The 22,472-nt window shown below is 33.6% G+C and overlaps 12 protein-coding genes across 12 annotated transcripts; 8 read left to right on the top strand and 4 right to left on the bottom strand.

Annotated features, from left to right (window-relative positions):
• Positions 1-279: 279 nt before the first annotated feature.
• On the top strand, positions 280-1,350 carry NAEGRDRAFT_30072 (uncharacterized protein; the record flags this gene model as incomplete). The annotated part of the gene is made up of 1 exon (XM_002682353.1): positions 280-1,350. One exon carries the CDS (start codon positions 280-282, stop codon positions 1,348-1,350), a length of 1,071 nt encoding a protein of 356 aa, XP_002682399.1.
• Positions 1,351-1,528: 178 nt separating this feature from the next.
• NAEGRDRAFT_62170 (actin related protein) lies at positions 1,529-2,683 on the top strand (the record flags this gene model as incomplete). Its single annotated transcript, XM_002682352.1, has 1 exon — positions 1,529-2,683. The coding sequence occupies one exon, from the start codon at positions 1,529-1,531 to the stop codon at positions 2,681-2,683; it is 1,155 nt and encodes a 384-aa protein (XP_002682398.1).
• A 774-nt stretch (positions 2,684-3,457) lies between these two features.
• On the bottom strand, positions 3,458-4,336 carry NAEGRDRAFT_88123 (protein kinase; the record flags this gene model as incomplete). The annotated part of the gene is made up of 1 exon (XM_002682165.1): positions 3,458-4,336. The coding sequence occupies one exon, from the start codon at positions 4,334-4,336 to the stop codon at positions 3,458-3,460; it is 879 nt and encodes a 292-aa protein (XP_002682211.1).
• Positions 4,337-4,460: 124 nt separating this feature from the next.
• On the bottom strand, positions 4,461-5,360 carry NAEGRDRAFT_88122 (rho family small GTPase; the record flags this gene model as incomplete). The annotated part of the gene is made up of 3 exons (XM_002682164.1): positions 4,461-5,115; positions 5,163-5,189; positions 5,281-5,360. The coding sequence occupies 3 exons, from the start codon at positions 5,358-5,360 to the stop codon at positions 4,461-4,463; spliced, it is 762 nt and encodes a 253-aa protein (XP_002682210.1).
• Positions 5,361-5,846: 486 nt separating this feature from the next.
• On the top strand, positions 5,847-9,044 carry NAEGRDRAFT_62168 (uncharacterized protein; the record flags this gene model as incomplete). Its single annotated transcript, XM_002682351.1, has 1 exon — positions 5,847-9,044. The coding sequence occupies one exon, from the start codon at positions 5,847-5,849 to the stop codon at positions 9,042-9,044; it is 3,198 nt and encodes a 1,065-aa protein (XP_002682397.1).
• Positions 9,045-9,279: 235 nt separating this feature from the next.
• Positions 9,280-9,669, top strand: NAEGRDRAFT_62167 (uncharacterized protein; the record flags this gene model as incomplete). Its single annotated transcript, XM_002682350.1, has 1 exon — positions 9,280-9,669. The coding sequence occupies one exon, from the start codon at positions 9,280-9,282 to the stop codon at positions 9,667-9,669; it is 390 nt and encodes a 129-aa protein (XP_002682396.1).
• A 311-nt stretch (positions 9,670-9,980) lies between these two features.
• On the top strand, positions 9,981-11,262 carry NAEGRDRAFT_62166 (uncharacterized protein; the record flags this gene model as incomplete). The annotated part of the gene is made up of 2 exons (XM_002682349.1): positions 9,981-10,730; positions 10,816-11,262. 2 exons carry the CDS (start codon positions 9,981-9,983, stop codon positions 11,260-11,262), a joined length of 1,197 nt encoding a protein of 398 aa, XP_002682395.1.
• Positions 11,263-11,484: 222 nt separating this feature from the next.
• On the top strand, positions 11,485-12,989 carry NAEGRDRAFT_62165 (uncharacterized protein; the record flags this gene model as incomplete). The annotated part of the gene is made up of 4 exons (XM_002682348.1): positions 11,485-12,126; positions 12,194-12,358; positions 12,407-12,489; positions 12,533-12,989. 4 exons carry the CDS (start codon positions 11,485-11,487, stop codon positions 12,987-12,989), a joined length of 1,347 nt encoding a protein of 448 aa, XP_002682394.1.
• A 630-nt stretch (positions 12,990-13,619) lies between these two features.
• On the top strand, positions 13,620-15,773 carry NAEGRDRAFT_62164 (rasGEF domain-containing protein; the record flags this gene model as incomplete). The annotated part of the gene is made up of 1 exon (XM_002682347.1): positions 13,620-15,773. The coding sequence occupies one exon, from the start codon at positions 13,620-13,622 to the stop codon at positions 15,771-15,773; it is 2,154 nt and encodes a 717-aa protein (XP_002682393.1).
• Positions 15,774-16,498: 725 nt separating this feature from the next.
• Positions 16,499-17,446, bottom strand: NAEGRDRAFT_45618 (uncharacterized protein; the record flags this gene model as incomplete). The annotated part of the gene is made up of 1 exon (XM_002682163.1): positions 16,499-17,446. The coding sequence occupies one exon, from the start codon at positions 17,444-17,446 to the stop codon at positions 16,499-16,501; it is 948 nt and encodes a 315-aa protein (XP_002682209.1).
• Positions 17,447-17,836: 390 nt separating this feature from the next.
• On the top strand, positions 17,837-19,723 carry NAEGRDRAFT_62162 (uncharacterized protein; the record flags this gene model as incomplete). Its single annotated transcript, XM_002682346.1, has 1 exon — positions 17,837-19,723. The coding sequence occupies one exon, from the start codon at positions 17,837-17,839 to the stop codon at positions 19,721-19,723; it is 1,887 nt and encodes a 628-aa protein (XP_002682392.1).
• A 144-nt stretch (positions 19,724-19,867) lies between these two features.
• Positions 19,868-22,197, bottom strand: NAEGRDRAFT_62161 (uncharacterized protein; the record flags this gene model as incomplete). The annotated part of the gene is made up of 2 exons (XM_002682162.1): positions 19,868-21,870; positions 21,948-22,197. The coding sequence occupies 2 exons, from the start codon at positions 22,195-22,197 to the stop codon at positions 19,868-19,870; spliced, it is 2,253 nt and encodes a 750-aa protein (XP_002682208.1).
• Positions 22,198-22,472: the final 275 nt, after the last annotated feature.

The raw sequence follows: 22,472 nt of genomic DNA, 5'->3' as shown, positions 1-22,472 counted from the left end.
TTGTACTCCTTCGCTTGTGTTACAATAACAATTAGAAAAAACAACATGATAATGTAATGGAAATGATGACAATTACTTAATATTGTCCTCACTCGTACCAAAAGAGCTTATTATCATTTAATTACCACAAAAGAGCTTCATCTCACTACTATCATTGTTGATACTTTGCTATGTATTTTGTGTCGCAATAGGAGGAACTTGCTCTTCATCTAATTCCGCCATCATCACACCAATACAAAAAATTAATAATTTAAAAAAAAATTAAATCTCATCAGCACAATGATTTCTGAATTTCTGGAAACTAAATTGATTGAAGCTGTTTATTATTTCCAAGGATTATCCCCACAAGGTTATTTGAAATTGGCTTGTTCATCTATTTTGGGTGGTCTTGGATTGTATTTCGGAAAGAAGTTTTTCAATGGAGGTGTTGTGAGAGGAGAATTATTGGCTAACAAGTCATCTTTGAAGGGAAAGACTATTATTGTTACTGGTGCTAGCCCTTATGGTATTGGATATGAAACTAGTAAGGTTTTACATAGTTTGGGAGCAACTGTTATTTTGGGAGTTCGTTCTGAAAAGAATGGTAATGAATCCAAGAAGATGATTACTGAGGAAAATGGAGGTGGAGCTGATCGTTTGATTGTCATGTTGATGGATCTGACTGATTTGGCTTCTATTAAGAAGTTTACTGAGGAATTCAAGTCAAAATTCACTACTTTGGATATTTTGATTAATAATGCTGGTATCATGATGTGTCCACATGCCACAACAAGGCAAAATGTGGAAATTCAATTCGGTACTAATCACTTGGGTCACTTCTTATTGACCTACTTGTTATTGGACATGATTAAGCAATCAAATGGTAGAGTTGTCAACTTGTCTTCATTAGCTGCTAGTGGAATTAAGAAGGAAAGTGATCTTGAAGGATTCTGTTCATTCAAGCCAGATGTTGTCATTGGAGATGGAAGCAAATTGGCCAATCCATACGAACTCTATTACAGATCCAAATTCTCAAACCTTTTATTCACAAAGAGACTTGCTCGTGAATTGGCAAATGGAAGTGAAGCTACATCTTATGCTTGCCATCCTGGCATTGTCCGGTCCCTGCTCGGAAGAAGCTTCACTTTGGGTGGAATCATATTCCCAGCAATGTGGTATTTCACCAAGTCAGCTCTCCAAGGAGCTCAAACCACTCTTCACACTGCATTGGAGGATAAGAGTAAATTGAAATCTGGAAGTTATTATGCCGATTGTGCTACAAAGCTTGGAAATAAGTTTGAAGATAATGTTTCATTGCAAGATACATTGTGGCAAACCTCTCTCGATTTGTGCAAGGATTATTTGAATTAAAATATAGTGATTTTGATATTTTACAATTTGTTGGTGTCTGACAAATCAGATCATATAATGCTTGCTGTGAAAACAGATGTATCAGCTCTTTAATTTGTTGTTTCTGAAATGATTGAATTACTTAATAACAAATATTTAATTATTGTAAATTTTTTTAAATTAATTTTTTATAAAAAAAATGGAAAATTTTGAAAGCACAGAATTTACTTCATCAAACTTTGAAGATTGGCTCGCAAATAATTCCCAATCAACATCATCTGCAATTATCATTGATCTATCTAGTCAATCCACCATTCGATGTGGAAAGACAAATATCATGGAAGATAGACCATCCCGATCATTCCGTAAAATTAATATTCTTCATGATGATGATAATGATGCTGAAGGAAAATTAGTAAAATATTCGGAAGAACTCAAATTAAATATTTCAAAGGCTTTGGAAGTGTTGAATATTGAAAAGGATAATAATTTGGAATCTGTTTTGATTATTGATTCTCCATTGGATCATGTTGATGATTTGAAAAGGAGAGAAGTGATTTGTAAAGTCTTGTTTGAAGATTTCAAGATTTCTCACTTGTCGATTCAAGATGCTGCTTATATGAGTTTGGTTGCAAGTGGAGTGGAGTTCATGTCTGGATTGGTTGTTCATGTTGGAGAGAATTCTTCGTATGTGATTGCTGTTGTGGATGGCCAAGTGAGAATGGATTCACTGTGTATTGGAAGTGTGAGTGGAAGACACTTGACAGAAAAGTTAAAGAATTCTTTACAGAAACATTTTGAAAAGCACGATTCGAATATCTTTTCAGATGAAATTGTGAATAGACTCAAGGCAAAATATGTGAGTGCCACCTGTGAGAATTTCCCACTTTATGAGAGTTTCAATGTGACTGATACAGTGACAATTAACATTGGAGAATGTAAGGAAGAATTCAAACAAGTATCTGAAATACTCTTTACCAATAATTGCTCATCTATTCCACAATTGGTCAAGGAATGCATTACTAAAATTAATGATGATTCTCTCGATCTTTCCAATAATATAATTCTCTCTGGAGGAACAACCATGATGAATAATTTTACCGAACGATTGAACAAGGAATTGGCACTTTTACTTGATGAGATTACATTTAATGAGATGTCTGTTAAATGCTCTGACAGAGCAATTTTGAGATATATGGGAGCCAATATTTTAACATCAGTACCAGAGTGGGTAACTCCTTATTGTGTGAGTAGTGAAGATTTCAAACAAGACGGATCCGTTTGCATTGTTGATAAGAGATCATGGGATGTCATGTATTCGTCACCATTTAGTGATGAACAATTTGGATTTTAATTTTGTTAAAAATTTATCATAAAAAATATTCCATTTAATAAATATACAATAAGGTGGTTTGTAACTTGGTTACTGCTGTTTTTAGGTATTAAGCTTATTTCTCCAAAAGAAACAATAAAACAATCTAGACAATCGTTGATAAACTATTAGGTAGAAGCTTACTCAATATATTCTTCTTCCAAAAGGATGAGATATGTTGGTCAGAATGTTGCTTTTTAGGTCATTAACTTTATTCAGCAAGTTAAAAAAGTTGTTTACAAAATCGAGATTGAAATAGAACTACTCCTGCAAAGCAGGAAAAATTGGTTAAAACAATCTGGACGGAGAGATTTTGCCATAATAAATATTTCTGTTTGAAAATGTTAGTAATAATAAATATGTCACTTACTAAGATCGATCCAAAAGACAAAGAAGAAAACATTTAAGAAGTGAAATACTAATTAAAGGAATTCTTGAATGGTTGTCTTGCTTAATGTTTGAACTATTTTAATATTGAAATTCGAATTGTCCCAGTGCATATAGTAGAAATTTTAGTAGAAAAGAAATTCTTGTTGAATTATCACAACAATTAATGTCAACGGGCTGTCAGATTCCAAAGGGGAATATTTGAAAGCCCACATCTTTAATAAATATTTATATCCATTAAGGTAGGTCTCAAGGCTGAATCACCTTAAAGGTGAAACAGTCCCTGAGCTTTAATACCCATTAGTATAATTACTTGTTCTCAATCTTGTTTTTATTAATTTGCAATGTAACATATATTTATTCAAGAAATTAAGAAAGGTTGGCTAGTTGCGAGGAACGATGCAACGTTTGACACATAATTTGATAGAGAGAAACTCCTAGTGCAAATATATCAGAAGCAATCGAATAAGGAGTACGACATGTCTCACCATTCAATGAATTTCCAAAATCAAGAATTTCTGGAGCTAGGAAGAAAATGGTTCCTGAAAGATGTGATGTTTGCATGGAATTTTGGGTTGACTTGGCCAATCCGAAATCACTCAAATAAACGTCAATTTCGTCTGTTTCAAAATCCACTTTCTTAACAAGAATATTATCTGGTTTGATATCTCTGTGTACAATCTTTCCACTCTCAGAAAGGAACTTGAGAGCAGCTCCAATTTGCCTCAGAATTGACCAAATCATTCCTTCCGAAACCTTTCTTCCTCTAAAGATTGTACGTAGATTTCCCTCCATACAATCCATTTCAATGCAAACAATCTGCCCATAATTCTCCACTGCAATAAAGACATCATACACGTGAACAATGTGATTATCATCTCTATATAATTGAGCTTGTTTCAATGCTTCAGATAAGGCCTGATTGATTGTGAAATCCTGACTTGGTGAAACAATCTTGACAGCTCTAATTTGATTTGTCTTTTTGGTCTTTACTTTATAGACCTTTCCAAATCCACCTTCTCCCAATTTCTCCAAAATGATATATCTCTTTTCAAATTCATTTTCTTGCTCCTTTTCATTGTTATTGGAAAAAGTTTCGTTAGCTTTCAAATCCATTTGGAAAGAGGAAGGGAAATCAGAGGAGGACGATGAAGAGTTACCAACACTGCTTCCAACAGATTGTTTTTCCAATGAAGGTGTTGCTGAACCAGTGTCAGAATTCTTTTTAAAACTTTCAATCCATTTCATAATTGTAATTGAATTTCCTAAAGAAATTCCCAAACTTGTTAAATCTTGTTTATCACAATAGAGCAGGGCAGTTCCTCCAAAATCATTATTCTTCAATGCTTGAAAATGTCAATTGTTAAAATATTCATGTGAAATACTTACTGTCAATGACTGTTTGATTGCAACCTTTGGATTGAAGCCATTTTGAAACTTCTTCAGCTGTCCAATCCTCAAATGGAACTTGATTGAAATCTCTTGACATTGATGGACTATTTGCTTGCTTCTCTTCAATTACTGGTGTAGTTCTGACATCTGGCATGACATTTGGTGTACTAAGCATTGGCAATCGAATAATTGTTGAATTGTCAGAAGATTGCTTCGATTCCATTATAGTTGGAGATGAATTAGGTGAATTACCAGTTGGTTTAACTTGGAAAACATTCTTCAATCTTCCAAAAATTCCAGATTTGCTTGAAGATTTCTTTTTTGATTTTTTATCTGCTCTCTCAGGAAATAATGCAAATTCCTTAATTGTTTCGAGTAGTTCGCTAATTCCAATTCCATTTTTTGCAGAACATTCGATATAACCAGCACAATTGGTTTCCTTTGCCATTTCTTCTGCCATTTCTTTGGTGACTTCAATTCGTCTAGTTTCGTCATTTCTGAGTTCAATCTGGACTGCACACAAGATGATTGTAGCATCAGGACAGTGATGATGGAGTTCTGGAACCCATTTATACTTGACATCAGTGAAGGATGCGTAATCTACAATTGAAAAACAAACAACAAATACATTAGTTCTATTGGAAAGGTTTCGTTTTTGAGAAATGAAAAGAATTTTACATACTCTGGATAAGAAAGTGGTCTCAAACGACTAGTTTGATCAATCCACAAAAGATCTCTACTTGAATACTTACTCCCATCTAGTAACAGTCAAATTGTCAAATGCCAAATTTTCAACTTACTCTTCTTGACCAGCCGTATCCCACAACCCTAACGAAAAAGAAGTTCCTTCAAATTTCAAAGTAACATAATGATTATCCATCACGGTAGGTACATATTCTATAAAAGTTATCAATTTTTGTGAAATAATTATTCGAAACTTACCTTCCGGATAGGTTCCAGTCGAAACGGTACAAAGAAGTGCTGTTTTTTCTCTATAACAACTTCCAACTAAAGTTGATGAGCGAATGATTGAAGCAGAGTACTACCTACCAAAGACACATTTTTTAATGATCGTCAATGAGGACATTTTTTAATGAATTTGTTTCTACTATTGACACTTGACATTCAAATCATATGATATTGCTGAAGTTGTGAGTTAGAATTAAATAGTGATCCCATACAGAAATATCCCAATAAACCATTGAAAACCACACAACAATTTGAAATCAAATATTGAATCACCATTCCCAATCAATCCTCATAGTGCACTGTTAACATTGAATGCAAAATCCACACTGAACCAGCAACACAATCAACACATGCCTCATATGCAATTGCAGAATGCTAGAGAGTGCATGTGGAAGAAATGAATATCAGCAAAGTTCACGTATCACGTTTACAACATTTTAAAAGAAAAAAAAATGCAAAACAAAAATCACAAATTACTGATGCATCATTTTTCGTGTCGGTCATCAAACAAGAATTTTTCAGTGTTGCTTCGCCTCTGAGTGATCCTACCAATACTACTACAACAACGCCAATTGAAATTGTTCGCATTCAGTTGGCGATCAGAGATGAGTTCTGGCAGCAGCAGCATACTTCGAAAAATCAAGGAAAATTATTGATTATTGCTTTGGATAAATCGGGATCGATGGCTGGGAGTGGAATTTCTGAAGCAAAATTGGCACTTGAAACTTTATTGTCAAATGTTGAAGGTTGTAATGAGAGAATTTTGTTTATTGTTTTTGATAGTAATTCGGAATTAATTGACATGACAAATATGGAACTTGAAAACAAGTTGCAAGTTGTGAAGAAAGTGAGTGCTGGAGGTGGAACTGACTTTTCGTCTGTTTTTAAAATTATTCGGAACTATGGTGGTTCATTGAATGGACAAGTTGCAATTATTTTCTTTACCGATGGTCAAGATCAATATTCGTCAAATTCAACTAGAGAAGGGTCAATTAAATCATTGCAAGAACGATTAAATACTGAGAGTGAATCTTATGAATTTCATACCATTGGTTTCACATCAGTTCATGATGCAAGATTATTGACAGATATTACAAGATTGGGAACTGCTCAAGGTTCTTTTCAGTTTGCAGAGTCAGTTTCTTCTATTGCCCCATGTATGGCTAGTTTGACTGAACTAGTCAAGGGAAGTTCATTCACATGTCAATTAATTGTCAAGAATAAGGAAGGAAATGAAATATTCAGAGAAAGAGTCAAGTTGGAGCAAGATAATGACAAATCTGAATTTATTATTCAATCTCTCATCAATACTGATATTACTCCTGATTGTGAATTATATCTTGAATTTGGAGAAAATGAGTTGATTATTCCACTTTCCTATGAAGCATTTAAAAGACCTGAACTTAGTTCAGTTGAAAAACTATCCTATCAAATCATGATAATTGAAAAGTTCTTGATTGAAGCTGCTGGTTTAATTACCAAAAACAGCTCTTCCCTTAAGGAAATTCATATCAAGTGTAAAGCTATTGAAGAAAAGCTTGAATCAATAACAACTGACATTAGAAAGATGCGTGACAAGTCAGTGAGAAGAACTCTCTATCAAATGATTCAACCAATTTTTGAATCTTTAGCAAACTTTAACAAGATTCTTGCAGAATCAATGGTTGGAACTTTATCTAATGAAAAGATTGCAAATTTGAATACTCTTGCTTATAGATCCATCACAAAGAGAAGCTTACAAAAGAAATTGGATTTAAGAGCTCAAGCCAATGTTGAATTATTCGAACAGGCAGAAAACATCATTCAAGAATCAGTAGATTCAATGAACTTTACGGAAATTAAGGAAAAATACTCCAAACAAGCTGAGGAAATCGGTCCATGCTTCTATACCACCTCAAATTGGATTGATCTATTACAGGATAAGGACTGTCTCTGTTTGGGATTACAAGTGAATCGTCCTCAGGCAGCAATTGCTGATCCAAGCAGAGTCCAAATTGTTTCAGTGTCCAACTCTATGATGTCTGCCGAATCTTTCCTTGATTCTGTGACTTTCTCACTTGGAAGTGCCTATAATGTTGAGGATTCACATGGTGGTTTCAAAGATGTACCTGTAAGTCAAGGTCAAGTTTCGAACAGTCAATCAAAGATTATTTCAGGTGCCTCCAGAGAAAGTATCAATGCAGTTCTTCCATTGTACATTAGTGAAGAACACTGGAGGGTTTCAAGACAAAAGATGAAGCCAATTTTGGGATTCATTGCAACATTAGATATTATGGGATACTCTTTCGAACAATTCAAGACCATTCCATTTTTAGTACTGTACAAATTGCTTCAAGAAAGTTCAGAAGGTCAACTCACTGAATTCCAAGCTTTGAGATTGAAACTAGTCATGGACACTTGTTTACAAATTGTAAAGGAATGCTCTGCAGAAAAAGTGGAGGAGAAATTGTCCGAAACTTTAACCAAACTCTTCTCACAGTATAACATGTTGCCAGAAAGTAGAACACTTGATGTGATCCCTAACAATGAAGTATTTATCACTCAACTGTTGTGTTCAAACAAGATAGGATTGATTGATGTTTCGAATAGTCAAGTGGACACAAATCTCTTCTTTAAGAATATTGCTGAGGAGGAATTGAGAAGAAAGGGAGCTTTTGTGCTAAATATTCCAGAAGTTTCAGTTGACTTGTGGTTCGAATTATTGAATGTAGATACAGAAACAATGATTAATCAATTTGTTTCTAGAAAGAAGGAGAAATTTATGGAACTTTTAAATAATTCGTCTGATAAGATATATCAATATGGAGAGATAATGAGAAAACTTGTAGGTGTTGAAGAGAATACAGTTTCTGACGAGGTTTCACAAACTGAAACTGTTACTTCTCAGCCACTTGTGGATGAAAATCAAGATTTAATTGACTATGTATTGGAATTGACTCAACTTTCTCCAAAAGCCACAGAATTATTCCAGAAACTTGATAAATTTTACAATAAGAATATTAACAAGCATCTCACCAAAATCAAGCAGTGGATGTTTGGCTCTCAACAATCAGAAATTTCATTGGAACTTGATAATGCTGCCAAAATAATATTACTAACACAAACCATTGATCATCAAAAGAATTCAGATAGAAGATATGCCATTGATAAGGGTGAATACCTTTCTCCATTTACAACCACTCCAGAGCAACGAACAGACCATCTCAGAGCCACAATAACAAAACACATCAAGAATAGAAGAAATGGGCTATATACCAATTTCGTTACAGAAATGAATTCATCTGGAATCAATCAACTCGGTCCATTATTTGCTTCGACTAGTGACATTTATGAAGCAGCAGGCATAATTTATGGAAGAAAGAGAGGACACGGAGTTCATATAGCCCTCTTCTATTACTTATGTCAAACTGAGAAAGTTCCACATCTTGTAGCGAAGGTTAAAATGCTGGCAACTGGTGAATTCAAAGGAATTCTCTTATATAGTGACAAGATGGCAGATCCTGTATGGTCAATTTACAGATCTTACAAGAGATCACTGCTACGTAAATTGTGGCGTTATCATAGTAGTGAATTGGACCAACAAGGGTTATTTTGATAATAATACTAATAGTGTTTACAAAGTGTTTTGGTAAATAAATCTGCAACATTGAATTACTATTTGTGTGGTGCACTGTGGTCATCAGATATCTTGTTGAGGGAAGATATTCAACCTTTTTAAGAAAGATAGAATATCGTACCACACTATACACTCCTAATTTGATTGCACAATGTTCATCTTCCCTTCTCTATTATATTATTATCTTAATCAAAAAAACAAGTTCATCATCATCATGAGCAATACTTCGACATCACCTACTGTTCATTCCTTTAGAGTAAACTTTACTCAATTCTCTGCCAATAATCAACTAGATCTTGATCCGAGCAGCACCATTATTGTTCGACAAGATCGAACTGTGCAGATCATTCCCGACAATTATCAAAGCACCAAGAGAATTATTACTCCACAAAAGACTCCAAATACCACCAATACAAGAACGGCCTACACTGGCTCGATTATGAGAACGAGAGAGGATCAGGGAACAGTGAAGGCTTTTAATGCTTTTATGAATTTCTGGGCCGGTGGTTCTTTGGATGTTGATTTTGATACAAAACAAGTTAAAATTCATGTCTCAGGAAGTGGAGTGCCAACTATTGAGAATATTATTGGAGTAATTGTGTAAATAGATTTAATTTCATTTCCTCGATATTGAATACCATCACCACAATCCAATTTAAATAATTTTGAAAATTAATATTTAAAAAATTATTCAGTGATGAACTTGGAAGACATTATGAAGAGTTCGTAGTTCATTGAAGAGCCACAGAAGAGATTTGAAACTAGTATTTCTTCGCCTGTATTCAACATCAAACAACACAACCGTAAAAAAACATTGTATTATTATTATTACCTGTACTATATATTAAACAATATATTATTCTTTCTTCACCATCAACAACACTTTAATTTAAATATTATCAACACCAAATCATCATGAGTTTCCTACAAGATATTGTCAAGGGAGTTTCCTTAAAGTCTACTCCTACTACCCAACAACAACAACAACATACAGCCAATCATAAAGTAAAAGTCTATTGCGAAACTGATGATGACTACAATAGGCTTTTATCGGAGACTTCCTTTGATCACTACTATCAAGCCATTAAACAATTTACCTTCCAATCGGTGAGCTTGAAGATTAGTGTTGAAGAAGCAAAGGCTTTGATTGCTGAATTTCAGGATTTCTCTTCAAATTTCAGAAGAACTCAAGATACGGAACAAGCCAATTCGGAGGACAATGTTATTCAATATGAGGAGTGGAAGAATGTCAATACTGATGATCATGAGTTGAATGAGAGAAGGGGGATCTTGTTGAATTTGTGCAAGAGAGTGGATGAGTGTGCAGTTGATTTGCCAAATAGAGAGGATGGATTCTTCTGTAGAATGGCAACTATGAGTCCAAAGGATGCTGCCACCAATCGATTGGGATTTATTTCTCTTGTGTGGAAACATTATAATGAGCTGTTGAAATTGGAGAAGGAGATGAATATCGATTTTAAAGAGCAAATGAATAGAAATGTCTATGCCTTGTATAAGGCTTCAACTTCTGCTCTCAAATTGAATAATGGAATGGATGCAGTTCAATTATTGGTGGAATCTGAGAGAGCACAACAGGAGTTGAACAAGATTGCTAGTGGTGTTTATGGAGATGCAACTAAAACGAATGAATTAATTCTCAGAGAGGTATGTTATTATAATTAATATCTTTTAATCCAATTATATTGAACTAATTATCACAATCAATTTTATAAATTATGAATGGAAATAGTGGTGTACATTTGATGTAGCTCACGAATTTAGAGCATTTATTTGTAATAAGAAATTGACAGGCATTACTCAATACAATCCTTTTGTTTACTTTCCACAACTCATCAAACAAAAGGAAGATCTTCAACAATTAATGAGAAACTTTTTGGAAAAGGACATTATCAATAATCCAGCTATTCAAGTTTCCAATTTCATTGTCGACATTATTATTGTCCAAGATAGGAATGGAGAAAAACAAGTGAAAATTGTGGAATTGAATCCATTTGCTGAATTTGCAGGAACTTGCCTATTCACATGGGAGAATGATAGAGATATTCTTGAAGGAAAGTCACCTAATCATCAAATTGAATTCAGGCTTGTCACTGCATGTGTTCCTAATTGTGAAAAGGAGATGGGAAATGAATGGAAGGATGCTTTAACTAAACTTACTAAGAAACAACAACAATAAATTATCAAGAGGAATTTGAAACAGCCAATTAGAAACTTGGTCGCATTAGTGCTATCAATTTCAACGACTACTTTCGAATAACTTTCCAAATTGAATGAAGAGGACAACTAAAGGGAATTGGACTAAAATAGACCGACAGTGTTAAATGTTATGAAACGTTGCTGTTATTGTTACCCATTAGATATCACTTCCTTTCGGCATTTTCAAAAAAAACAAAACAAAATGACATTTGGCATTATTATGCAACAACTAGGATACTTGCTCTTTTCATATGCAAGCAGTGTTTCCATCATATTCATCAACAAGTACATTTACAATGATAAGAAAGTTGCGGGAACTCTTCTAATGGCATTCCATTTCATTACTTGTTTCATAGTTTCGTATATTTTGTATGTCTTGAATAATTTATTCAAGAATCCACTCAAAGAAACTCTGAGTGAGAAACAACAGGCAGTGAATAAGGAAGAAGAAACCGTATTACCCATAATAATTTCCAAAGAAGAAAACCATATTTCGAATAATGATTCAGAAACTGAAATATTCTCAGTATTCGAATGTAAATTCATGTCCTTAACCGATGGCATTCTCTTCAGTTTGAGTGTTTCTTCCGCTCTCCTTTTCGGAAACTTGAGTTTAATCCACAATTCCATTTCCGTCTATCAACTTTCCAAATTAATGGTCATTCCATGTTTGATTGCAATTAATTTCTTTTATTTTAACATGAAAATGGAAAAGAAAATTGTTGGATCTTTGGTTTTGATTGTTTTGGGTATGATGTTGGTGATTGGATTTGATATCATGTTAAATTGGTTTGGAAGTGTCATTTGTCTGTTTGCAATCTTGACAGGAGCAACTTCTCAAATTGTAAGTAGTCAAGAAATGATTTAATGGATTGATTATGTGCTTAATATTGATTTGGTTCTCAAAATAGTGTATTAATTATTTCTGTAAAAAGTACAAGATGAATGGTTTCGAATTGTTACTGAACCATTCATTGTTTTCTTCAATTTTGATGGCATTAGCATCCATTCCAGTTGATGGATTAGATTCCATTGCATATAGTGTTAATTTATTTAATGGAAATTCATCATTCTTTGTAAGTTTTTGTCATTTTCCATTTTTGTAAATTTACCTAAATTGACAGTTGGCAGTTTTAGCTTCAGGATTTGCAGCATTTTTCGTAAATGTTTCAGGTTACCTAGTTATTGGTAAACTCTCTCCACTTACGTAAGTATTTCAGTATTTCTTTTCACTTACAAAAATTGTAAAGTTTTCAAGTTTTAGGTCACGCAAAAACAGTTTCAGTTCTCATTGGTGGATATTTCCTCTTTGGAAATGAGAAGGATTTATCAATTCATACCTTGATTGGACTTTCTATTGCATTAGTTGGAACATTCTTATATTCATACTTTAAATTTAAAGAAGAAACAGTTTCGAATAAGTCAACTGTTGGAAAGGAACAAGTAATTGAGAAACCAGTTATTATTTTGAATGGAAAGGATGTTTTGGAATATAATTATATCAAGAAGAATGTTTCTTCAATTTCTTCATTTGGAAATCAAGCAATGGATGATTCTGGAAATAATTCGAAACTTGAATCTCCAAGAAATGCATTCGATAACGATGACGATGATGAAACAAGCCACCACAGTTTCAGCAGTGAAGGAGCAGATGAAGGCAGAGTGGAAGATTTCAAAAGGTCAAACTCTCCATTAGAAACTGTGTAAAAACCAACTATTCGAAAGTTTTCAAAAATTACAAAGAACAATGTCATTCGCTCCAAATCAAGAATGAAATGATTTCGGCATGCCTATCTGAGAAGTTGGTTATAATTATTAATAGCCACACGACGGAGTGAACCAAATTACCCCGTAAGATTCGAATAATAAAAAAAAGATGACAAGCACTGCAATTGATGTTGAGACAAGTCAAGAAGAAACATCACAGACATTGTACAGTGATGGAGTTTATGATTATGTGGATGTTGAACCTCATCGATTGGTTTATACCTTGAATTATCCAATACGAATGGTTTCGAATAATAATTCTAATAGTTATTCTAATACCTATCATCATCATTCTAGTCATCAACAACAAGTTTCCAATATTTCTGGCACTCCACCTATTCATAATAATCGCTCCCGATCCTCTTCAACACATTCGAATAACAGTCCTTCATCATCTCACTTTCTAATTATCATACCAACATTCTCCTACACAATAATTCTAATAACAATTCACCGAGAAACATTTCTCCACGTAACAATCAACAAGTCGCTTCAAGTTCTTCACCTCCTCATCAAATTCCACTTTCGTCCACTTTCCAACAACAAAGTTTACATCATTACCAACAAAATATGGCACCAACTTTTAATGCACAACTGCCAATACCTCCTGGAAGTAATCTTTTCAAGTTGAGATCAAGTTTGTCCAGTTCTGGAAATAATTCAAAACTCGAAAGATCAGAAATGGAATTGGAAATTTTGGAAAATGTGAAAATTGTAAAGGAAAATTTTAATTCTCAAGACAAAATTCCTATTCGAATTGGATTTACAAAGAAGAATGTGGTGGAGAATGTAGAAAATTTGAAAGATTCGGTGAAACCATACAATTCGGTTAAATTATTCGAAAATAGTTTAGGATATGTTTATGAAGATCATTGGAATGTTGAAGAGTTTCGTCCATTGTTGAATTCCACATTGATTTCTCCATCTTCACTTCCAGTTTCTGCTTCTTTAGAAGAATCACAACCTGAAGCAATTCCAGAAAGTTCAAAATCAGAAACGAATCCACCACTTGAAACTATTCCAACCGAAACTATTCCTCCATCCGAAGACTCATCCAAATCAAATTCAGAAGATAAATCCAAATGGAGAAACAGAATTCTCGAGAAATATCCAGTCATTCAAGAATTACAAGAAAGAATCTATCCATTATGGAGAACAATTTCATTTGGCGAAGTTTACAATGCAGGTCAGAAACAAGTAAGAGAAAATTTAACAGAAGATGTTGTTTTGAATATTTTGATGCAACATTTGAGATTTGAAGGATTGAAGAGGACTATTTCAGAATTGGAAAAGGAAACTAAACGAAAGTATTTGGATATTGATGTTCAACAGAGTTTATTGCATGGATTGGCAAAGGAAGCAGTGAAGAAAACTGAACGTTTGCATGATTTGGTCATTTTCGACAAGTTTCAACATTCGGCCAATGTACAAAAGAATAAGAATTCAATTATGAAGGCATTGGAAGAAAGTTTGAATGATTTGGGAATTAATGAATATGGACATGTGACAGAATCTGAAAAGGAGAATTTGAGTAAGTGGAAGGAAATTGTTGGAGGTCAGAATGAAATTGTCCACGTGGATCCAGTTAAGAAATATGAACAATTCCAAGCTGGTACTTTGAATAGAATTCTTGAAAAGTTGACCTCCTTAACAACAGATCAACAGAGTTCACTATTTGTGGATGTTTTCCTTCATACTTACTTGTCTCTGATTTCAGCCGAAACTGTTCTGAATCGTCTCATTCAGAAATGCAAAAATTTGCCAAAGAATCATTCACAAGAATCGAAAAATAATATTCAGGCAGGAATTCTCAAATTCTTGCACTATTGGATGGAACAACATTCGCAACATTTCACCAATAACATGATTGCCAAGGTGCAAAAGTTATTGAACCATGAAAATCATAATAATTCCTCACCTAAATTCATCAAATTGAGAAAGGATATTTTACAACACATTGAACAAGGTCAATCCACTGAAAAGAAAAATCCATCGAGTGTCAATGTCAATTATATTGAACCTAAAGTGCCAATGCAAAAGATTTTCTGTGAAACTCTTTCATTGGATGATATAGATGAGGAGGAAATTGCAAGACAATTAACACTTTATGAATATGACTTGTTTGTCGCTATTGGATTGGAAGAATTAATGAGTTTCGGATGGAAACGTTTGAAATTCAAACACAGATGTCCAAATATCAACAAATTGTTAATTCATTTTGAAAATGTCACCAAATGGATTAGTTTTTCAATTTGTAAACCAAAATCTAAAAATCCAATCAAGAGATGCATTTCAATTTGTGAACATTTGAAAAAATTGAATAATTTCAACACACTCAAAGCTATCCTAAATGCTTTCGAATATGGCGAGGTCAAAACCTTAAAAATTAATCAATCAGAACAAGCAAACAAGATGAAATTCCAACAACTCATGTCTGAAGAATCAAATTACCAAGAATACAGACAAACACTCAAAGAATCATCTGAGGAAAACACATCAATCATTCCATACGTCAGACTTCATTTAAGAGATTTATTTCTAGTGGAAGAAAATCAAAATGATTTTGTAATTGGACCAAATTCAATTGAATTTATTAATTGGATGAAGAGAGAATCAATGTATGATATTGTAAAGGAAATTAAATATTTCCAATCGTTGCCTTGTTATCAATTTACAAAAGTTTATCAAATTCAAGAATTACTTAGAAATATTCAAATTGAATAAATCAATTTCAAAGTTGTATCAGCACGAATTCACAAGAATGAATTTTTTGTAAAATTATTGAAAAGAGATTGTAATGGATTTTTTAATCTGGTTGACCGAGAGATGAAATTCAAGATTATTTCTGGAATTGATAAGGAGATTTTTTTCAAGAGTGTTTCTGATACTCTGATGTCACCTCATATGGCTAAGAAGAAAGCTCTTCAAGAAAAGGAAAGACCTTTGAAAGATTACAATAATTGTAAAGTAATTTTCAGAATATTCACAATCAATTATTATGTTTGCAGAAGGAAAACGAAGTTCAAGAAGAAAATCGAATGCATCATGCAAGATTCTTCCTCGAACGTGAACTTTCAAAGTTTAAAAACAAAGTACTAATCCAGAAGAAACAAACTGAATGTTCACACTTTCGTATCTCAAGAAGCAGTATCAAAGGAGATGAGAAATTCAAATATCTCTTCCAGTGTGAACTATGTGGAATTGGTATGAAAACTAATTTTCTCCCAGAAGCAATCTATTCGAAACTCAAAGTAACACCCATTTTTGATTATGATATTTTTGGAAAGTACACTATTTATCATACTGAGGAAGCTGGATATAAATTCAAACCAGAAAAACATTGTTTAGAATTTACTGGGTTATAAAGATTCGTCACTACCAAGTCAAATTCAATTCCTCAATAAAATAGTGGTTAACATGTTATTAACTATTATTTAATTTTATCTATTTTACAACTTTTCGATCAAATTATGTTCCAATAGAGATTCAACAGTATCCCTAATAGTTTGCTCAAATGAATAATATTCAACAAGTCCCAAATCTTTGAGTGGTTGAGTATCCATTCCATATGTAGTAGCTTCTGGGAATTCAGTGTACTTGCTTACAGCATATTGAGGGAATTGTTGTTTGAGAGTTTTTGGAATATCGGACCAATTACAAACTTGTCCACTACAGATTAATCTCTTTCCAGCAGCTTCCTTCTTTTCCACTGCCAATACATGAGCTGTTGCTACATTTCTCACATCAACAATTGCAATTCCTCCAACTTGAACTGTTTCATGTTCACCCAACAAGTACTTTTTCAAATTTTCAACACTGGTATTGATAAATGGATTCAAAGTTGGTCCCAAAACATAAACTGGATTCACAACAACAATTTCAATCTTGTCAGAATTTTCCTTATATAATCTCCAAGCTTCCTCTTCAGCCAATCTCTTGGAATAGAAATATGGATTATTAGTGAGATTACTTTGAAGATTCCAATCATTGCTAGTAAAGATCTTTCCTTGTGGAACTGGGAAACTGAAAATTGCACCTCCAGAAGAAGTAATCACAACTCTCTTCACTTGATTCTTAAGAGCAGCCTCAATCACACCTCTTGTCAAATTGACAGCTGGTTCTACAATCTCCTTCTGTGGATCCTTAGCAGTGTAAATATAAGGAGTAGCAGTATGAATCACAGCATCCACTCCAACAAATGCATTCTCATAATTTTGATCATTGACTTGCACAAATTCCAATTGATTTTCCAAGTTTGCAAACTTTTCCAAATAATCATACTTGCTCTTGTTTGATAAATCTCTGACAACACCTCTCACTCTATGTCCATTTTCCAATAATTGTTTAACAATATGTCCGGCAATATATCCTGAAGCTCCTGTAACTGCGACAAACATGATGATAATGATGATCGGAATGAATAAAATTATTATTATTATTTAATTGATGATGATGATGAATATTTTGAAGAGATTGAAAAATTCTTCCTTTGTTCAACGTTTTTTGAATTTTTTTTTGATTTTGTTTTTTGAAATTTTCTTAAAATTGCGAATTTATTAAACTGGAATGTTTACTAATATGACCGACAAATGTGCGATAGATGAAATTTGAGCGTCCGAGGTAGTTTAGTTTCGAGTATTATTAGAAAGAATGGTTCGCCTCGTGTGCATTAACAATTTCTTCAATCTTCCCCTTTAAGAATTCCATCTCTTTCAAATTTTCAATATTGTAAACCTTTAGTTCACATTATTAAATAAAATTGTAAATTTTTAATTTTTTAAAAAAAAATGTCTGAAATTTCTTGTTCCATTCATCTCATCGATTTTGATGCTGGGAATCAACACATCAGCCAAGCCTACAATTTCCTCCGAAAATTTATGAAAAATTCTCGCGAACGACAAGTAAAATATCAAAAGCTTCGGATTGATGCATTGTCTTTGGCTGGGTTAAATGCTTCTACTTTGGAATTGCTGATTGAACAGTGTAATGATGAGGAAATGGAAGAAAAACTGTGTGATGATATGGAAGTCATGCTAAAATATATTGATTTTCACGGAGATTTTTATTTAAAAGCAAGTCAACGATTACAGAATCATCATAAAGTGAGGAAAAGAGCAGTTCAGCAGAATGGAATGTTAATTTTGGATATGGATTGGAGATATATTACAAAAGATTTAATATTGGAAGCTGTTAAAGAGGATGGAATGGCCATTAAGGTCTTTGAAAATAATGGATGTTGGGACACGGTAATTACAACAGAAGCAGTTAAAAGTAATGGCATGGCTTTGGAATATCTTGGTTCAGAAGTTACAAGTGATGCAATTGTAATCCTGGGAGCTAATGACAATCCATTCGTTAAGACTACAACAGCAGTGACAGATAGACAAGTGGGTAATAAGGTAGCTCTGTACCTTGGATTATGTCACGATACTATGGGCAATTGTATTGGAAAGGAAATTCTTGTTGAAGTCATGAAAGTTCATCCATATTCTCAATACTATTTGCAACATGTTAACGATTTGTCTCTTTCTGAAATTATCGAATTAACCAAGTTGTCTGTGAAATACTCTGGAGAAATAGTTGATAGTATTAATGTTGAAGGATTTCCTGTCGAAGAGTCTGAAAAATTAATAGAATATGATGGAAATGCGCTGTGTTTAATTAATGATGAAAATCAAACAAGAGAAATGATACTCCAAGCTGTTCAAAATAATGGAGAATCTTTGGAGTATGCTAATATTGATCTTGTTGATGATGAGATAATAGCAGAGGCAATTAGAAATAACCCAGAAGCTATTCAGTATGCCTTTGTGCACTCAGATAAAACCGATTTTAAGAGTTTCATATTGAATTTGGCTAAAGAGAATGGAGAGATTATTTGCTACACTCATAGGGAAATAAGGAATGATGGAGATGTATTGTTAGCTGCTGTGAGTAATTATGGAATGGCACTGGGATACACCTCAGGAGAGCTGCAAGATGATGATGAAATTGTAGTGACAGCAGTTTCTAATTGTGGATTGGCTTTACAATATGCCGATAATAGATTGAGAAATAGACCTGATATTATTCTCAAAGCAGTATCTGAAAATGGACTTGCCTTGGAATTTGCATATTATCAGAATGAGGAAATTGTCCAAGCAGCACTCAATCAATCGCTATTTTCCTTCCAATTTATTGACCCACAATTTGTTACTAAGGAAATAGCATTACAAGTAGTTAACAAATGTCCATGGTTATTTTCAGAAAGCAATACGGAAAATGTACGTGATAGAGAGGTGACACTTTGTGCAGTTCAAGGATATGGACCAAATTTGCAGTTTGTATCAGATGAATTCAAGTGTGATAGGGAAATTGTAATGGCAGCAGTTTCTAATTCGGGAACTTCTTTGGATTGGGCTCACGAGGATTTACAAGATGATTACGAAATTGTCAAGACAGCTATAATGAACAATCCAAGTAGTATTAATTGTGCATCTGATAGACTCCTGTTGGATCGAACACTTCTCAAACTTTCAAGAGAATTGAAAGATAATGAATATGCTATAGTAGATTCTTGGGAAGAGGAGTTTGCTGATACTCTGAAACGATGCAGAGAAGATGGTAGTCAAGAAGATGAAGATGTTGAAATTGAGGAAGATTTAACACCAAAATCAAAATTAAGGAAATTTTAAAATAATACTTTTTTGGAATAGTATGGTTGAATTTTATGGAAATAGCTTTTAAATTCAGATCTTTGCAAAGTTTAAATGGCAGGAATTTTATTTACAGGCCATCCTATTCCTATTACATATAGATCAATTTCTTTTCATTCCAATTTATTGGAACATTAGAGAAATATCATAGAATGAATTGACCATTTGGATATTTTGAATGACCTCGTATTCACATCCAGAAACTATTGGTGAAGAATAGACATTAATTGAAGTCATGGATGGATAATCCTTTTTAGTGTAACCATCTCTCATGGTGAGGTGGTAGGTAAATTCGCAAACATCTCTAGTATCCATCATATTGAGGGCGTAATATTCGAGAATGTACTTGTGAGGATTCTTCTTTTCCAAAGTTTCGAATAGTGAGACAATGTGTTTGAAGGTCAAGTGAACAAGTTCACAATTTTCCAAATCATCTTCATTGACAGCAATTCCCAACAATTCCAGTAATTGTTTCTTCTTTGGGGAGGTCAATTCATTGAGAATTCGATGCTCGAAAACGTCTACATGAGTAAAGACAAGGATTCTTCTCATTTCTTTGAGATTATTTGACATGACAAGTGTCTTTTCAAAGAATGCCAAGCTGTCATGCAATCTCTTAATTTTATCATCTTTTCCATCTATTGTTGTGAGATCAAAATCTGCCAATGAACACATAAACACTACACTCTTCAATGAAAATGTTGCTGTTGGTCGAGTTGATGCATTCAATGTCATACTGACCAAATCTCTCTGAGAAATAACTCCAGGAGTATCTAGTATTGTAAACTTTTGTAATTTCTTCTTTTCAAATGAATCCAAAGTGAATGTACTCTCTTGCATTGCCCTCACAACACTCGAACCTGAACTACTCTGCATGTTGGCAGAATTATTTCCACTTGATTGCTGATTGAAATTAGGAGAAGGCATACCCATTGATGAGGACGATGGAGAAGTTCCCAGCAATGGACTAAACGAAGATCCCTCACTTGCAATTGAGGAACGAGGTGAATTTGCAGGAGAGATGACTAAATAGGGACCCTTTGAGTTTGTTGAAGTGCTAGTTGTTGCTGCATTCGCATTATTATTGCTTCCTGATCGTTTTCTAACCAACGATTCGACCAATTTCTTTGTGGTTGTCTTCTTTGGTGGTGAATTTTGCACACTCTCATCATTTGCAGTAATGGAAACTGAAACTGGCTTACTATTCACACTATTACTTCTAGGAGTCATGGAATTACCACGAGCACTTTTTGGCAGCAAGCTCTTTTCCTCCTTTGGAACTGTATTCAAAACCAATTTTGGAATTGCAACATTTCCACATTTTCCATGAACTTGAATCGATTCATTATTTGGACAATTACCTGATGGAGAAGCAACTACTCCAGAATTAGGTAAAGCAGCTCCTGATAATCCTCTCTTTCTCTTCTCAATAACTTTAATCACTTTTGTGCTGATTGATTTTTTAGAGAATTGAAATTTCAAAGTGTTGATTGAGGTTGTGACAATCTTTGATTTGAGAATATCATTCAGAGTTAATTGGATGGGTTTCGAAAACAATTCACTTGAAGGAGAGGTGGAATAATCTCTCAATATTGAGTTGGCAGCAGAGTGTGTAAAGGTTTCGGATAATTCTTGTAGGAAGGAAGGTGTTTGTAAAAAGTAGTGCAGATAATTGCCTAATAGAATTTCATTGACGATACCTTCCTCGCCATCTATCTGATTCGAATGAAAGTAAGGATGATTCGAATGATCATTATTCGAATCTGATTTACCTTTAAATTGATTCAAATACAACTCTTGAATACATGGTTCCATAAAGAGAGCTGGTAAATGTGCAATAAAATCATGATCAATCCACAGAGATTGCATTTTCGTCTTTGAAATGGGATTCGTAAATAAGTATTCGAAAGTTGAACCACATTCTGATATTTGAGAAAGCAAATCAATAGAGAAATCATGTTTCGAATACAAGTTTTGATAATCTTCTTTGGAAAGTGTCGATTTTGCCAAATCAAGTAATCGTTTCAAACATGTAATAATATATGTGAGGATGGAATTGGCAAATTCTACCTTCTCTGATTGAGACAAGGGTTGAGTTTGTAGTTTCCATCGATTCCAAAGTGTTGCTATTAGAAAATGTATTTCAAATTCATCCAATTACATCCAATAAATTATTAGAAAGGTTTCGAATTTGCAAACTTACACTTTCCTGAATCTGCACTTCCTAACAGAATTACACCAAATGGCAAACCATTTTTAATTTCATTCTCATCGACTTGTTCCTGTTCCTTGACCATCCGAGTCAATTCTTGGTTCATTTCGTCATCGTCATTCGAAACTTGGTCAGTTTCGTATTGTTGTTCTTGAAGTTTTCGTTGTCTCGGATTCATCACATCTTGACGATCATTCACCGATGCAAACATTGATGAACCACTAGTGTGATGATTTCCCATAGTTTCGTCTTGGCTTTCTTTTTAAAAAATTTGTCTTTTAAAATTTCCAAATTTAGGCAAAAACAAGTGCATGTTGGTTTAGTTGAAAGTGCCAATGAGATTTTATTTCTTAAATCTCCGAGTGGTTGTTTATTTCATTAGTTTTGTTTCGAATGATGAATTATTGACATGTTTCTGTTAATTTAGCATGCTTGTATTTGAGAAATTCATCAACTTGATAAAGACTATTTCTTCCTATTTCTATTCAACAAACGAAATGGTTGATAACTTTCTTT

This window comes from Naegleria gruberi (assembly GCF_000004985.1).
Source record: "Naegleria gruberi genomic scaffold NAEGRscaffold_3, whole genome shotgun sequence".
Taxonomy (NCBI): Eukaryota; Heterolobosea; class Eutetramitea; order Acrasida; family Naegleriidae; genus Naegleria; species Naegleria gruberi.
The sequence above is the reverse complement of the archived record's forward strand: the minus strand, read 5'-3'. Positions and strand labels throughout refer to the sequence as shown.